Raw genomic sequence first — 17,067 nt, 5'->3', positions numbered from 1 at the left:
TATAGGGTCGCACAAAGTCAGACACAACTGAAGCCACAGGGTCGCACAGAGTCAGACACAACTGAACACATACACACAAAACCAGGATATGGAAACAAATGTCTATCAATTGATGAATGGATAAAGGAGATGTTTTATATATGTGTTTATACAAGATAAATATTTTATACTTATATGTATATAATAGAATATTACTCAACCATAAAAAAGAATGAAATGGACCTTGAGGTATTATGCTAAACACAATAAGACAGATAGAGAAAGACAAATACCAAATGATTTCACTTAACTTTGAGATCTAAAAAACAAAGGAACAAACAAAGCAAGGAACAGATTCATGGTTGCCAGAGTTGGGGGAGGTAGGCAAAAATGGATGAAGGGGATCAAAAGGTACAAATTTCCAGTTATAAAATAAGTCTTATAGTTTGGGGAATACAGGTCTTTGGTCTCCTTAGGTAGGTTTATTCCAAGATATTTTATTCTTGTAATGGGGTTGTTATTCTTGTTATTACCAAGTTGTTATTCTTGGTAAATGGGCTTGTTTCTTGAATTTTCTTTGGGATCTTTTACTGTTAGTGTATAGATAAGAAGAGACTTCTATGTATTAACTCTGTAACCTGCAAATTTACCAAATTCATAATGAGCTCTAGTAGTTTTCTTTTGGTGTTTTTAGGATTTTCTAAAACATTTTCTACATGTATAAGATCATGCCATTTGCAAACAGTGACATGAATTTAACTTCTTTCTCATTTGAATTTCATGTATTTCTTTCTCTTCTCTGATTGCTGTAGCTAGGACTTCTAAAACTAAGTCAAATAGAAGTGGTGAGAGTAGACATCTTTGTCTTATTCCTGATCTTAGAGGAAATGCGTTTAACTTTTCACCAATAAATATGATTGTTAGTTATAGTTTGCCATATATGGGGTTTATTATGTTGAGGTATGGTCCCTCTATGCCCACTTTCTGAAGTTTTTATCATAAATGGGTGTTGAATTTTGTCTAAAGCTTTTTCTGCATCTATTGAGATGATCATATCACCTCACACCAGTCAGAATGGCTATCATCAAAAAATCCACAAACAACAAATGCTTGAGAGGGTGTTGAGAGAAGGTAACCCTCCTACACTGTTGATGAGAATGTAAATTGCAGCCACTACGGAGAACAGTATGGAGATTCCTTCCTGCTACTGCTGCTAAGTCGCTTCAGTTGTGTCTGACTCTGTGCAACCCCATAGACGGCAGCCCACCAGGCTCCCCCATCCCTGGGATTCTCCAGGCAAGAACACTGGAGTGGGTTGCCATTTCCTTCTCCAATGCATGAAAGTGAAAAGTGAAAGTAAAGTCGCTCAGTCATGTCTGACTCTTCGCGACCCCATGGACTGCAGCCCACCAGGCTCCTCCATCCATGGGATTTTCCAGGCAAGAGTACTGAAGTGGGGTTCCATTGTCTTCTTCTTAAGAAGCTAAAAATAGAGTTACCATATGATCCTGCAATCCCACTCCTGAGCATACAACTAGAGAAAAACATGATCCAAAAGGATACATGCACCCCAGTGTTCACTGAAGCATTATTTAAGTAGACAAGATATGGAAGCAACCTAAATGTCCATCAAAGGGATGGAGCCAAAGCAAAAAGAATACCCAGCTGTGGATGTGACTGGTGATAGAAGCAAGGTCCGATGCTGTAAAGAGCAATATTGCATAGGAACCTGGAATGTCAGGTCCATGAATCAAGGCAAATTGGAAGTGGTCAAACAAAGGATGGCAAGAGTGAACGTTGACATTCTAGGAATCAGCGAACTGAAATGGACTGGAATGGGTGAATTTAACTCAGATGACCATTATATCTACTACTGCGGGCAGGAATCCCTCAGAAGAAATGGAGTGACCATCATGGTCAACAAAAGAGTCCAAAATGCAGTACTTGGATGCAATCTCAAAAATGACAGAATGATCTCTGTTCATTTCCAAGGCAAACCATTCAATATCACAGTAATCCAAGTCTATGCCCCAACCAGTAACGCTGAAGAAGCTGAAGTTGAACAGTTCTATGAAGACCTACAAGACCTTTTAGAACTAACACCCAAAAAAGATGTCCTTTTCATTATAGGGGACTGGAATGCAAAAGTAGGAAGTCAAGAAACACCTGGAGTAACAGGCAAATTTGGCCTTGGAATACAGAGTGAAGCAGGGCAAAGACTAATAGAGTTTTGCCAAGAAAATGCACTGGTCATAACAAACACCCTCTTCCAACAACACAAAAGAAGACTCTATACATGAACATCACCAGATGGTCAACACTGAAATCAGATTGATTATGTTCTTTGCAGCCAAAGATGGAGAAGCTCTATACAGTCAGCAAAAACAAGACCAGGAGCTGACTGTGGCTCAGACCATGAACTCCTTATTGCCAAATTCAGACTTAAATTGAAGAAAGTAGGGAAAACCACTAGACCATTCAGGTATGACCTAAATCAAATCCCTTATGATTATACAGTGGAAGTGAGAAATAGATTTAAGGGCCTAGATCTGATAGATAGAGTGCCTGATGAACATGGAATGAGGTTTGTGACATTGTACAGGAGACAGGGACCAAGACCATCCCCAATAAAAAGAAATGCAAAAAAGCAAAATGGCTGTCTGGGGAGGCCTTACAAATAGCTGTGAAAAGAAGAGAAGCAAAAAGCAAAGGAGAAAAGGAAAGATATAAACATCTGAATGCAGAGTTTCAAAGAATAGCAAGAAGAGATAAGAAAGCCTTCTTCAGTGATCAATGCAAAGAAATAGAGGAAAACAACAGAATGGGAAAGACTAGGGATTTCTTCAAGAAAATCAGAGATACCAAAGGAACATTTCATGCAAAGATGAGCTCGATAAAAGGCAGAAATAGTATGGACCTAACAGAAGCAGAAGATATTAAGAAGAGATGACAAGAATACACAGAAGAACTGTACAAAAAAGATCTTCACGACCCAGATAATCAAGATGGTGTGATCACCGACCTATAGCCAGACATCCTGGAATGTGAAGTCAAGTGGGCCTTGGAGAGCATCACTACGAACAAAGCTAGTGGAGGTGATGGAATTCCAGTTGAGCTATTGCAAATCCTGAAAGATGACGCTGTGAAAGTGCTGCACTCAATATGCCAGCACATTTGGAAAACTCAGCAGTGGCCATAGGACTGGAAAAGGTCAGTTTTCATTCCAATCCCAAAGAAAGGCAATGCCAAAGAATGCTCAAACTAGGGCACAATTGCACTCATCTCACACGCTAGTAAAGTAATGCTCAAAATTCTCCAAGCCAGGCTTCAGCAATATGTGAACCGTGAACTTCCTGATGTTCAAGCTGGTTTTAGAAAAGGCAGAGGAACCACAGATCAAATTGCCAACATCCGCTGGATCATCAAAAAAGCAAGAGAGTTCCAGAAAAACATCTATTTCTCCTTTATTGACTATGCCAAAGCCTTTGACTGTGTGGATCACAATAAACTGTGGAAAATTCTGAAAGAGATGGGAATACCAGACTTCCTGACCTGCCTCTTGAGAAACCTGTATGCAGGTCAGGAAGCAACATTTAGAACTGGACATGGAACAACAGACTGGTTCCAAATAGGAAAAGGAGTTCGTCAAGGCTGTATATTGTCACCCTGCTTATTGAACTTATATGCAGAGTACATCATGAGAAACACTGGACTGGAAGAAACACAAGCTGGAATCAAGATTGCCGGGAGAAATATCAATAACCTCAGATATGCAGATGACACCACCCTTATGGCAGACAGTGAAGAGGAACTCAAAAGCCTCTTGATGAAAGTGAAAGAGGAGAGTGAAAAAGTTGGCTTAAAGCTCAACATTCAGAAAACGAAGATCATGGCATCTGGTCCCACCACTTCATGGGAAATAGATGGGGAAACAGTGGAAACAGTGTCAGACTTTAGTTTTCTGGGCTCCAAAATCACTGCAGATGGTGACTGCAGCCATGAAATTAAAAGACACTTACTCCTTGGAAGGAAAGTTATGACCAACCTAGATAGCATATTGAAAAGCAGAGACATTACTTTGCCAACAAAGGTCCATCTAGTCAAGGCTATGGTTTTTCCTGTGGTCATGTATGGATGTGAGAGTTGGACTGTGAAGAAGGCTGAGCACTGAAGAATTGATGCTTTTGAAGTGTGGTGTTGGAGAAGACTCTTGAGAGTCCCTTGGACTGCAAGGAGATCCAACCAGTCCATTCTGAAGGAGATCAGCCCTGGGATTTCTTTGGAAGGAATGATGCTGAAGCTGAAACTCCAGTACTTTGGCCACCTCATGCGAAGAGTTGATTCATTGGAGAAGTCTCTGATGCTGGGAGGGATTGGGGCAGAAGGAGAAGGGGACGACAGAGGATGAGATGGCTGGATGGCATCACTGACTCTATGGACGTGAGTCTGAGTGAACTCCGGGAGATGGTGATGGACAGGGAGGCCTGGCATGCTGCGATTCATGGGGTCGCAAAGAGTTGGACACGACTGAGCGACTGATCTGATCTAAAGAATATGTGGTACATATATATATATAACAGAATATTACTCAGCCATTAAAAAGAATACTGCTATTTGCAGCAACATGGGTAGACCCAGAGATTGTCGTACTTAGTAAAGTAAGTCAGACAGAGAAAGAAATATCATATCTTATTTATGAAACAGAAATAAACTCACAGACTTAGAGAAGGAACTTATAGTTACAGGGGTAGTGGGGGGAGGGATATTTAGAGAGTTTGGAATTGATATGTACACACTGCTGCCTCTAAAATGAATAACCAAAGAGGACCGACTGTATAACATAAGGAACTCTGCTAAATATTCTGTAATAAAATAAATGGGAAAAGAATTTGAAAAAGAATAGATATATGTGTATGTAGAACTGAATCATTATTCTGTACACTTTAATTAGCACAACACTGTTAATCAACTGTACTATCATATAACTTTAAAAATTTTTTAAAACAGAATAAAATAAGTCATGGGGATTTTGTATATAACACAGTGACTATAATCAAAAATATTGTATTGCAGATATGAAAGTTGGTTAAACAAGTAAATCTTGAAAGTTCTCATCATAAGAAAAAAATTTTGTAACATTAATATGGTGACAGATGGTGTAACTATTAATAGACTGATTGTGGTGGTCATTTTGCAATGTATACAAAAGTTGAATCATTATGTTGTACAAAATGACACTAGTATAATGTTGTGTGTCAATTGTGGTGGTTGTTGTTTAGTCTCTAGGTTGTATCTGACTCTTTGCAACCCCTTAGGCTATAGCCCGCCAGGCTCCTCTGTCCATGGGATTTCCCAGGCAAGAATACTGGAGTGGATTGCCATTTCCTTCTCCAGGGAATGTTCCCAACCCAGGAACCAAACCCCCATCTCTTGCATTGGCAGGCTAATTCTTTACCACTGAACCACCAGGGAAGCCCATGTCAATTGTACTTCAATTGAAAAAGAAATCTATCATAGGAACCAAAGCGGGGAAAAAAAGAGCAAGGGTAAGAAGAATTTCTGTTGAGCTCTTATTATATTAAGGGCAGTTTAATGATATGATCTCATTTAGGTACCATCGTTATCCCCATTTTGCAGACAACAAAACTGATATTTAATGTAGTTAAATCATTTACCCAAAGTCTTTTAGCTGACAAGAAGCAGAGCTGGAAACATGGGTTCTTAGCAATCTGTTACATTGCTCCTCACCCATCATGAAACACTGTATCAAAGTCCTTATAAAAACATATAGCATTCAACTTAATCTTACTGTTACAAATATTACAGCAAATATCAAATTAATCAAAGTTAATGAGAGGCATACATGTTGGTCAAAAACGCCACCACATTTGGGAAGTGTCATAACTGATGTCCACATGGGCAAATGGAGGGGGCTCTGCAGGTATGTTGATGACCATTTGGGAAAGAAAACAGAATATACAAAGACATGAAGGCACAGAAGAACATATTGAAGGGTGATGCATAAGTTCAGAGTACAGCAGAGACACTCTTTAGCTATTCCAATCTTAAACCAGCATTTATTATTTTAATTGGAAATGTTTGTGTTTGTAGATAATTTTCTGCTATATTACCCTCTTTGTGGAATGCTAAGGAATAAAATACCTCTTTGAACTTAAAGTTCGGACTGTCGAGTCTTGATGATCATATACCAAAAAAAAAAAAAAAAATAGAATTTCTATGAACAATAATCACTAACTTACCAGGTGACAAAGACATACATTGCTCCAGTGATGATAATGGCTATTGCATAATGCCAGCAAAAGCATATGGTGAGAAACATAATGTTGTTATGATCCGTTAAATCCCAAGGAGGGTTTCCGTTGAGGGGATAAAGGACAAACGCAATCTGTAATTTAAAAGAAAAAGTGAACATTAAAGCATTACCAGCCATATTCACAAAAATGGTGCAATTCAAAATGCTTTGTTTCAAGATTAATGGTGACAGATAACTCCCATTATCTGAGATGCTACAGATAAGAAACTGCTATCTGTTTTACTAAGATAGACAATATCTACTAAATTATATTTTTGCAAAAATGTTTAGGATATTTACAGATCAATTTTCAAAATATGACTAGTAGTCATCTCTGTAGATTGGTAGACTTTCAGAGAATTTGGTAGGATTCTAAGTTGCTCGGTTTCACTCTATTATTTCAAAATCAGAGGGTTTTTTTTTTTTAAGTTTTTGAAATAAACAAAGCCCATGGGTAACATTATATTTATACTTAAAGTTTGTCTCCTAAGATCAGGAGCAAGACAGGGTGTTTGGTTTTACCATTTCTGTTCAACACTGTACTAGAAATTCTAGCCAGAGCAACTAGTCAAGAAAAATAGATAAAGGGCATCCACACTGCAAAGGAAGAAGTAAAACTATCTATATTCACAAATAAAATGATCGTATGTACAGAAAATTCTAAAGAATCCACAAAAAGCCTATTCGAGCTAATAAATGAATTTAGCAAACTTGCAGGATACAAAAGCAACACTCAAAACATGTAATGGACAATTCAAAAAAGTAAATTAGGGAAACAACTCCACTTATAAAAACACTGAAAAGAATAAAATATTTAGGAATAAATTTAATCAAGGAGGTTCAAGTCTTGTACCTTGCAAAACTACAAAATATTGTCAAAAGAGATCAAAGATCTAAATAAATGAAAGTATACCTCATGTTCATGAACTGGAGCATTTAATATTGTTAAGACGGCAATAGCACCCAAAGCACTCCACAGATTCACTACGATCCCTATCAAAATCCCAATGGTCTTTTTTTTGCAGAAATGGAAATCTGATTCTAAAATTGATGTGGTATTGCAAGGGACCCGGAATAGCCCAAACAGCCTTGAAAAAGTAAAGCAAAGTTGTAAGTCTTACACTTAGTGATTTCAAAACTTATGACAAAAACTACAATAATGAAAACATTGTGGTACTAACATAATGGTAGACATACAGATCAATGAAATAAAATTGTGAGTCCAGAAATAAGACCATAAACCTGTAATAAATTGGTTTTTGACAAGTGTGCCAAGGCCATTCAATGGGGAAGTTAAAGTCTCTTCAACAACCGGTGCTGGGACAAATGAATATATACGTGCAAAAAAAAAAAAAAATTATTTACCCTTATTTTACACCATATATAAAAGTTAACTCAAAATGAGTCAAAAACCTAAATATGAGAACTAAAATCATAACTGCTAGAAGAAAACATAAGGAAAAAGTTTCATGTCCTGGGTTTTAGTGATGATTTCTTATACATGACACCAAGACACATTAAAATTAAGAATTTTTGTACATCAAAGGACAGTATCAAGAAAATAAAAAGAAAATCCTCTGCATAGGAGAAAATCCTTGCAAATCATGTATCTAATAAGGAATTGGTATCTAGTTCTAACTGTGGCTTCTTGACCTCCATACACATTTCTCAGGAGGCAGGTAAGGTGGTCTGGTATCCCCATCTCTTTAAAAATTTTCCACAACAAACCACAACAAACACAGTCAAAGGTTTTGGCACAGTCAATAAAGCAGAAATAGATTATTTTCTGAAACTCTCTTGCTTTTTCCATGATCCAATGGATGTTGGCAACTTGAACTCTGGTTCTTCTGCCTTTTCTAAATCCAGCTTGAACATCTGGAAGTTCACAGTTCATGTACTATTGAAGCCTGGCACGGAGAATTTTGAACATTTCTTTGCTTAATGTGTGAGATGAGTGCAACTGTGTGGTAGTTTGAACATTCTTTCACATTGCCTTTCTTTGTGATTGGAAAGAAAACTGACCTTTTCCAGCCCTGTGGCCACTGCTGAGTTTTCCAGATTTGCTGGCATACTGAGTGCAGCACTTTCACAGCATCATCTTTTAGGATCTGAAATAGCTCAACTGGAATTCCATCACCTCCACTAGCTTTGTTTCTGGTGATGCTTCCTAAGGTCCACTTGACTTCCCATTCTAGGATGTCTGGCTCTAGGTCAGTGATCACACCACCATGGTTATCTGGGTCATGAAGATCTTTTTTGTACAGTTCTTCTGTGTATTCTTGCCACCTCTTCTTAATCTCTTATGCTTCTGTTAAGTCCATACCATTTCTGTCCTTTATTGTGCTCATCTTGAAATGTTCCCTTGGTTTCTCTAATTTTCTTGAAGAGATCTCTAGTCTTTCCCATTCTATTGTTTTCCTCTAATTCATTACACTGATCACTGAGGAAGACTTTCTTATGTCTCCTTGCTATTCTTTGGAACCCAGCATTCAAATGGGTATATCTTTCCTTTTCTCCTTTGCCTTTAGCTTCTCTTCTTTTCTCAGCTATTTCTAAGGCCTCCTCAGACAACCATTTTGCCTTTTTGCATTTCTTCTTGGGGATGGTCTTGATCCCTGCCTCCTGTACAATGTCATGAGCCTCCATCCATAGTTCATCAGGCACTCTGTCTATCAGATCTAATCTTTTGAATCTATTTCTCACTTCCACTATAATCATAAGGGATTTGATTTCTGTCATACCTGAATGGTCTAGTGGTTTTCCCTACTTTCTTCAATTTCAGTCTGAATTTGGCAGTAAGGAGTTCGTGATCTGAGCCACAGTCAGCTCCCGTCTTGTTTTTTGCTGACTGTATAGAGCTTCTCCATTTGGCTGCAAAGAATATAATCAATCTGATTTTGGTATTGACCATCTGGTGATGTCCATGGGTAGAGCCTTATCTTGTGTTGTTGGAAGAGGGTGTTTGCTATGATCAGTGCATTCTCTTGGCAAAACTCTGTTAGCCTTTGCTCTGCTTCATTTTGTACTCCACGGTCAAATTTTCCTGTTACTCCAGGCAGCTCTTGACCTCCTACTTTTGCACTCTAGTCCCCCATAATGAAGAGGACATTTTGTATGGAAAAGTAGTGGGAGAAAAAAATTGTGAAAAGCAAATAACAATGTAATTTTATTAGCTTGAGATAGAGTTTGGGAAATAAACATTCAAAGCAACCAAACATGGAAGCATAATAAATTCACCTAAGTCCCTGAAACATTTTCATTTCAGAAGAATCCAGCACAGAGGGGACGAGGGACATGTACCATGGCTAAAGCTTCCTATCCTGCTAGTATGTTTGCTTGTATTGGTATCAAATATTCATTTTTCTCTAAGTCTCAAATGTCATTTAGTCTGACCACCCAGTAAAGAAAAATACTAGTCTGGACATAGTGATGGACAGAAAGTTTTAAAAATAATCTCAAATTTATACCCTCAAAATTTAACCTCATATATCTTCCTTAGAAAAGCTCTTGGGGAAATATGAAAACATTATTACTCTGCCAAAAGGGACAACATTAAGCCAACCTATGCTCAGTTGCAAAAGTTCACAGCTTCCTCCCTCAGATATTTAATTAATTAATCATTAATCTTTAATGGAACACTAATTAGTTTCATCAGTTCTGCTCTTAATTGTATTATTACTTTATTCAACTATCTTTGGGTTTCCCCCTTTTATCTTAGTTTCTTTATTTGAATATTTAGCTCTTTAAGAAATTGGATTGCATAAACATGTGGATAATCTTCAGCCCAAAAGATGGAATATACTTTCTTCTCAAATATATATTTACTACCACTGACATTGGGCTGCATCCCGAAAAAGTCTTGACACATTTCAAAGGGAACACATACAAAGCAATTGAAAACAAATAATAAAAAGAATATTTTTGGAAATTGAAAAGAATGTTTCTAAATAACTCATAAATTAAAGAGGAAAGCACATAGAAAATGCAACATTCAAAATCACCCAAGGTGAAAGCTACCACATACAAAATCTCATGCTGCCTGCCAAGTCGCTTCAGTCGTGTCCGACTCTGTGCGACCCCACGGACTGCAGCCTACCAGGCTCCCCCGTCCCTGGGATTCTCCAGGTAAGAACACTGGAGTGGGTTGCCATTTCCTTCTCCAATACATGAAAGTGGAAAGTGAAAGTGAAGTCACTCAGTCCTGTCCGACTCTTAGCGACCCCATGGACTGCAGCCTACCAGGCTCCTCCATCCATGGGATTTTCCAGGCAACAGTACTGGAGTGGGGTGCCATTGCCTTCTCCCACAAAATCTCATAGGAAGTAGTTATACTAGTGTATAGGAGGAATTCTACAGTCTTAGGAATATTTATATAAAAATAAGAAAAATTAAATATAAGTGAATATTCAACTCAAAAAAACTAGAAATAGAGAAGAATATAGCCTCATGACATTAAAGAAAACTGAAAACTGGGAGAAACTGACAAATCCGTAAATATAACATAAAATTTTAACATACCTTTATCAGAAAGTGAATGATCAACTGGATGGAAAGCAATTAGAAATAGAAAATATTTACAAACATTTAATTAAAAAGAGTCGAAGAGCTTGACTTTACCCCTACATCCAGAGAAATCTCTAATTTCCTTTTAGTTCCCCTGGAGCCAAATAACCAACCATCATGCCTACCCCAGACTTGGAGCCCACAGAGCTGCAGCCCAGCTCTGCTCAGTCTGGGAATGTCTAGTCTATTCTATTTTTATTTTATTCACTGGTGGCTTGCCCTGTTTTTGTTTGTGGTGTTTAATTTGCAACTACGTATTTTTAAACACTCTTACTTTCATTTACTTTTCTATTCTTTTAATTTACTTTTTATTTTATAGGTATTTTTGATAGTTTATGTATCATTGTTACATATTTGAAGCAGAGGCAATACACTGAGGCATAAACTCACTGTGTCATCTTGATCTGAAATTATCACCGTTAAATTTTTTAAATTTTATTTTTAGTTTTGAATCAGCAATACCAGAACATAGTAAAATATTCCAACCAAGAGATATAGAAAACATAATCACATCTTACATGCCATTCTATTTAGCTTGCCAACTGATGGTAAATAATCTCACAATACAACATCTATATACCAACTGGTTAAATTCACTGATTATCAAATTATACCATGATGAGGTATTTGTTATTTTTTCCAAATCATTTTACCTTCAAAAAACCCCTGAATCTCAGCCCCTATTTACTAGCCTGTGCTCCAACAACCTTTCTACTCCCCCACAAGCTTAAATAATCACATCTTTCCTAGCCCGCATTTGACCGTGATGTTTCTCTGAGTCCACCAGGGCTTTCTTGTCAATCTTCACTGAAATGCAAATCCCTGGAAGAACCTCATCATCCCAAATCCCTGCACTTTAGTGACTAAAAATCTCCTCTAAGAAATCTTCTGTAATTAAACCACATTCACCTTTCATTCCAGACTTTCCTTATATTCATGAATGTATGTTCGGACAGAGGATGAGATGGTTGGATGGCGTCACCAACTCAATGGATATGAATTTGAGTAAACTCCAGGAGTTGATGATGGACAGGGAGGCCTGGTGTGCTGCAGTCCATGGGGTCACAAAGAGTCGGACATGACTGACCGAACTGAACTGAACAGATAAAGTATATGTTCACTGATTGGAATATATGTTTTCAACAACACTCCAAGGTTAGGGAGTCAACAATAAAAGTGCCTGGGATTTGGAGTCAGACAGACCCACATTTAGATCCTAGTTCCACTACTGTGTGATCCTGAGCAAGTAACCTGCTCTCTCTGAGTCTCTTTATCAGTTAGTTGGGGATGATAATATCTAACTTCCAAGTTGTCATGAAGACAAAATGAAAATGAAACAATGTGTATGTAAAAGTCATGTCCAGGGGCCGGCACATACTTATTCCTCAATAGATAATAATTCCCTTCCTTTCCTGCCTTCCTTATGTTTCTCGAGCTTAATACCCATTAGGCTTTAAGTGACTTTAGCATCGGGAACTGCTTCCAGCTAAGCACTAGCTCAGAGTTCCTACAAATGGATATTCAGGTGCGTGATGAAGGTGTACACCTCCTACCTCCTTCCCTGCCGCTCTGCCACTATTCTCACCAGGGCCACTGGGCCCCTCAAAGGCCTGCATTCTCACTACCAGCAGCATATCAGAAGGAAATCTTTGGGTTCCAGGGCACAACACCCACAGTCAAAGAGAGGTCATCAGTGCAGACATCAGGCACATTGACTGGAGGCCCCAACTCACCTGCCAGAACCAGCTTCCCTGAAGCAGGAAAAGGCTTATCCGCAGAAGTTCCACAGTTATCTTGGCCTGCATGAAGAGCTCCATGAAGGTAACCAGGGCTGTCAAACAGATGACCAAGACCAGAAGCTTGTGCACAAAGATGTCCAGCACTTCTCGGCCATGAGTGTGATGGTAGAAGATAAAAGCTGTCGGAGGCAGAAAAAATAGTTTGTCTTTCTCAATGAAACTACTGTTCCTCCCCCATCTCCACACAGCTTTACATAAAGCACACGCATTTGTCCAAAAGATGAGGTGCCCACTGCTTCCATTAATAATGGAAATCTCTAGCATTTTTGGAATCATCACTATACCTGTTTACGATGTAATCTTTGAAATCTCCTTTTCCCTTCCCCAGTCTTTATTCTCTTCTCCAATACATCATGACATTTTCAACGAACTAAATTTCAAACCATATTTTATGCAAAAGGATGAATAATAGGCATGATGAAGGCAGGGGAGCAGGAGTTAGGGCGAGTGGACAGATGAATGAAATAAAGTCTTTCCTTAAGCAATTTAGTCTACTGGAGGCAGCAAATATAAACACAAATCATAAGAGTGCACTTCGATGGGTAGGGCAAGGTTCTCTGGAAGCTCCCAAGAAGTAGTAACTAACTATATTTTTAATCCTATGGACAGATAGTGGCTTCAACTTCATCCTTTTCATTCAGATGTAGAGGAAAAGATGTTCATTCAAAATATAGTAACATCTGGAGAGTAGCTTCGGTGTGAATGGATACGTGCAGATATGTATGGTTGAGTCCCTTTGCTGTCCACCTGAAACTATCACAGCACTGTTAATCGACTATACTCCAACATAAAATAGTTTAAAATAATATGATAACATCTGAGATAATGAGAATCATGCTGTTGGTGACTGTTGCCCAACTTGTATCTATCACTTGTTCTCAAAGAGCATTTGGCAAAAGCGCTTATCTTTAGACGTAGGAGGCAAGGTGGACATTAGAAAGGACTGCCTCTTGATAATTGGGGGCTTTTTAGTTCTATGACCAGTCTACCCCTTACATATAAAATGTTGTGGTTCAGTCACTAAGTCGTATCCAACTCTTCTGTGACCCCATGGACTGCAGCCCACCAGGCTCCTCTTCCATGGGATTATCCAGGCAACAATACTGGAGTGTGTTGCCATTTCCTTCTCCATACATATAAAATAAATGAAAACAAAGCATTAAATACTTGTCATCAGTGTTTTCTTATGCAGTAACAGAGAGGCCAACTGAACAAAAAGTGTTAGGACCTCAATTTTATGTGACTGGATTTTTTGGACTCTGTTTATCATGTAATGGTGGAGTTTAATTATATCAATATTAAAAAGGCTACTTCATAGGTATGGGAACTACTCTGCTTTGAGTGGTCTCTTCTTTGGAGGATATTTATGCTTTACTAACCCCAGAGAAGGAAATGGCAACCCACTTCAATATTCTTGCCTGGGAAATCTCATGGACAGAGAAGCCTGATGGATTTTAGTCCATGGGATCACAAAGAGTTGGACACAAATGTGTGACTAAAAAACAACAACAACACTTCACTACTCTGAGCTCAGTTTTTTGTGTTAAAAATGGAAATAATGATCATCTCCAGGATAAACCTGAGATAAATGAGCATGGCAGGTGGTTCTTTAAGGTAGATGTGAAATTTGAATACGATACCTGAATGATTGTGCTTGTCCAGTTTTACTAAATAAGTTAGTAGGGAAGGGAAATCTTTGGCATCCTGTCTAGGACACCTCAATAGCTTACCATGACCCAGACAGCTGGCCTACAGGTCAAGGCTGTACCAGGACACCAAAGGAAAGGTGCCCTTTATTGTTGTAAAGGGCTAGACAAATGTCCAATAATAATGAAAGATAAATGAAAACATTCATACTTACCCTCCACAAATAAGGCATTTAATAGCATTAGCTTGGTAAAGGAGGGAGGAAGTGACCTGATGGTGGAACATAAGATGTTTGTCACACCCAGCAGCCCAAAGAAGAGGTACATGGTAAAATGATGCCAGCCTGGGAGTCTGACCCACTGATCCTTTTTGTAGTCGTATAAGATCAAGTGCGGTCCTCCAGGAATAAACTGTCCTGCAAGTATGCCTGCAGAGGGATAAATCACACTTTAAGCCATCTTTCCACAACTTTACTGAAAACTGAAGATGCAGAAAGATCAGCCTACAGCTTAGCCCAATATATTGTCTTTTTATGGCACTGATTCTTCTTTCTGGGCCATTACCTAACAGCTGAGCACTGGTTCTTTAGACTGGTTTAGAGCTTCAAAGACTGGTTTAGATAATCCCTTTTAGTCAAAGATAGCCAATTTTGTCAAACAGCTATGTCAGATCTTCAAAGCTAATGGACTTAGTTCCACTGAGTTCCTATTTTAATCTAATGACTAGATAAATCCTGAGTAATTTTGGATTTAGATTTGTGAGATTAATCCTATAGCATCTGATTACTTCCTTCTTACAGAGTACGTCTTTGGGTAGGGAGTTGTGCTTGGCTCAGGATTAAAATGCTAGAGTTCAGCTTCTCCCCAATTAAGGATAACCAAATACAACCGAGCAACTGAACTGAACTGTTAGAAAACCAGGCTTGAACTGAATTGCTACATGATCAAGCAATAAAAAACAGAAATACAATTAGAATACGTATTCAGATGTATTTGAATAAAAAATTTGTTTTAGTAATCTCTTGTTTTGATATTCAATCTTCTCTTTGCATGTGAAAATACACCAAGAAAGCAAACAGAACACAGAAAAGGGTCACTCACCGATTAAAGCCATTCCAACTAGTGCAATTCCCTCCAACATTTCTATTCGATAGAATAATACTTTGGGCTCAAAGTAGGAAATCCGCTTCTGCTTTTTGAAGGCATATTTCAGAACGCACGTTATAGTCCACCAGATCCCCAATGTAAATAAGAAGACTCCAGGGAGAACATGGCCTTTGAAATCCCCCATGACTACCAAAATAAGAACATAGAGAAGATGAAGGCATTTCATTCCCAGAACTTGGCCTAAATGTCACTTTTCCTGTAAAGTATACTATCTCTGATAATGGTAGATATTACCACTGAGTCAGAGGATCCAGTATCACTGACGACAGTAGTAGACCTATTACAATATCAACATACCAGCAAGTAGAAAAATCCACATTTGTTGAACACTTACCTTTTTCTAGGCACTGTGTCAAGCGGTTTACATGTGATCTCTAACTTAATTTTCACAGCATACACATAAATCAAGGGTTAAATCACATTTTCAATTGGGATACAAGTATAGGAAGTGAAATGACTTACCCAAACCTCACAACTATTGGGGGGAAAAAAAAAACTTCATTGTTTTTAACAGAGAACTGAAAAGATCTTTGAAAAATGATAGTGTGTACTCAACCAACACATTTTAAATATATTTGAAAGAAAGTAACAGGAAAGTTTTATCTTTATGTTTAAAACTTGAAGTGATATAAAATTGCCTACAAGAATTTTTAAATAGGTAATTTCAAAGTATCAAACACCAAGAGTGTGGAAAAGATCATTAGTACTTATCAAATATCTGTGTACTCTTCCACACTTTTCCCAGCCACTTCACCATTTGATCAGAATCACATTTCCAGTTCTGAGCAGTGGACTGTGGCATTTGTCACTTCCAGGGTGAGTCAGTTAAGAACCTACATGCTTCCTTTAACTCACTTTTCCCCTGCCTTGGCAACCTGGGCATAGCATATCTACAAGATAGAAGACAATCAAACAGCCTGCATCAGATTTCTACAAGAAACAACCCTTTATTGGGTTAAGTCATTTAAATGTTGAGGTTTAATAGCTTAATCAAGCAGATCCAAAGGGATACCAAGCTAAAACATACTGCAAATTCTGTTCATTCCATTGCTACATGATTGACCAATAAAAATCAGACATATCCTCCTTTTTGGTCAGCACTATATAAAACTATTGCACTCATCTAACACGCTAAAAGTTATGCTCAAAATTCTCCAAGCTAGTCTTCAACAGAAAAAGAAACAAGAACTTCCAGATGTTCAAGCTGGGATTAGAAAAGGCAGGGGAGAAGGCAATGGCACCCCACTCCAGTACTGTTGCCTGGAAAATCCCATGGATGGAGGAGCCCCTGGTAGGCTGCAGTCCATGGGGTCGCTAAGAGTCGGACAGGACTGAGCGACTTCACTTTCACTTACCACTTTCATGCATTGGAGAAGGAAAAGGCAACCCACTCCAGTGTTCTTGCCTGGAGAATCCCATGGACGGAGAAGCCTGGTAGGCTGCAGTCCATGGGGTCTCACAGAGTCGGACATGACTGAAGCGACTGAGCAACAGTAGCAGCAGCAGAAAAGGCAGAGGAACCACAGATCAAATTGTCAACATTTGTTGGATCAGAGAAAAAGAAAGAGAATACAAGAAAAACATCTATTTCTGCTTCATT

General features: G+C 38.4%; 1 protein-coding gene across 2 annotated transcripts in view; it reads right to left on the bottom strand.

Annotated features, from left to right (window-relative positions):
• The window catches only part of LOC102398268 (transmembrane protein 45A), a 73,676-nt gene that overhangs the window by 10,781 nt on the left and 45,828 nt on the right, over nt 1-17,067 (bottom strand). For both annotated transcript variants that reach the window (XM_006058742.4, XM_044940989.2), the window contains exons 2-5: nt 15,402-15,593; nt 14,516-14,728; nt 12,589-12,773; nt 6,240-6,385 (exon numbers count right to left, since the gene is read on the bottom strand). In XM_006058742.4, the coding sequence (XP_006058804.3) occupies nt 6,240-6,385; nt 12,589-12,773; nt 14,516-14,728; nt 15,402-15,593 (736 nt within the window). The remainder of the gene's footprint in view (nt 1-6,239; nt 6,386-12,588; nt 12,774-14,515; nt 14,729-15,401; nt 15,594-17,067) is intronic.

The sequence above is a fragment of the Bubalus bubalis genome, chromosome 1, assembly GCF_019923935.1.
Source record: "Bubalus bubalis isolate 160015118507 breed Murrah chromosome 1, NDDB_SH_1, whole genome shotgun sequence".
NCBI lineage: Eukaryota > Metazoa > Chordata > Mammalia > Artiodactyla > Bovidae > Bubalus > Bubalus bubalis.
The sequence above is the reverse complement of the archived record's forward strand: the minus strand, read 5'-3'. Positions and strand labels throughout refer to the sequence as shown.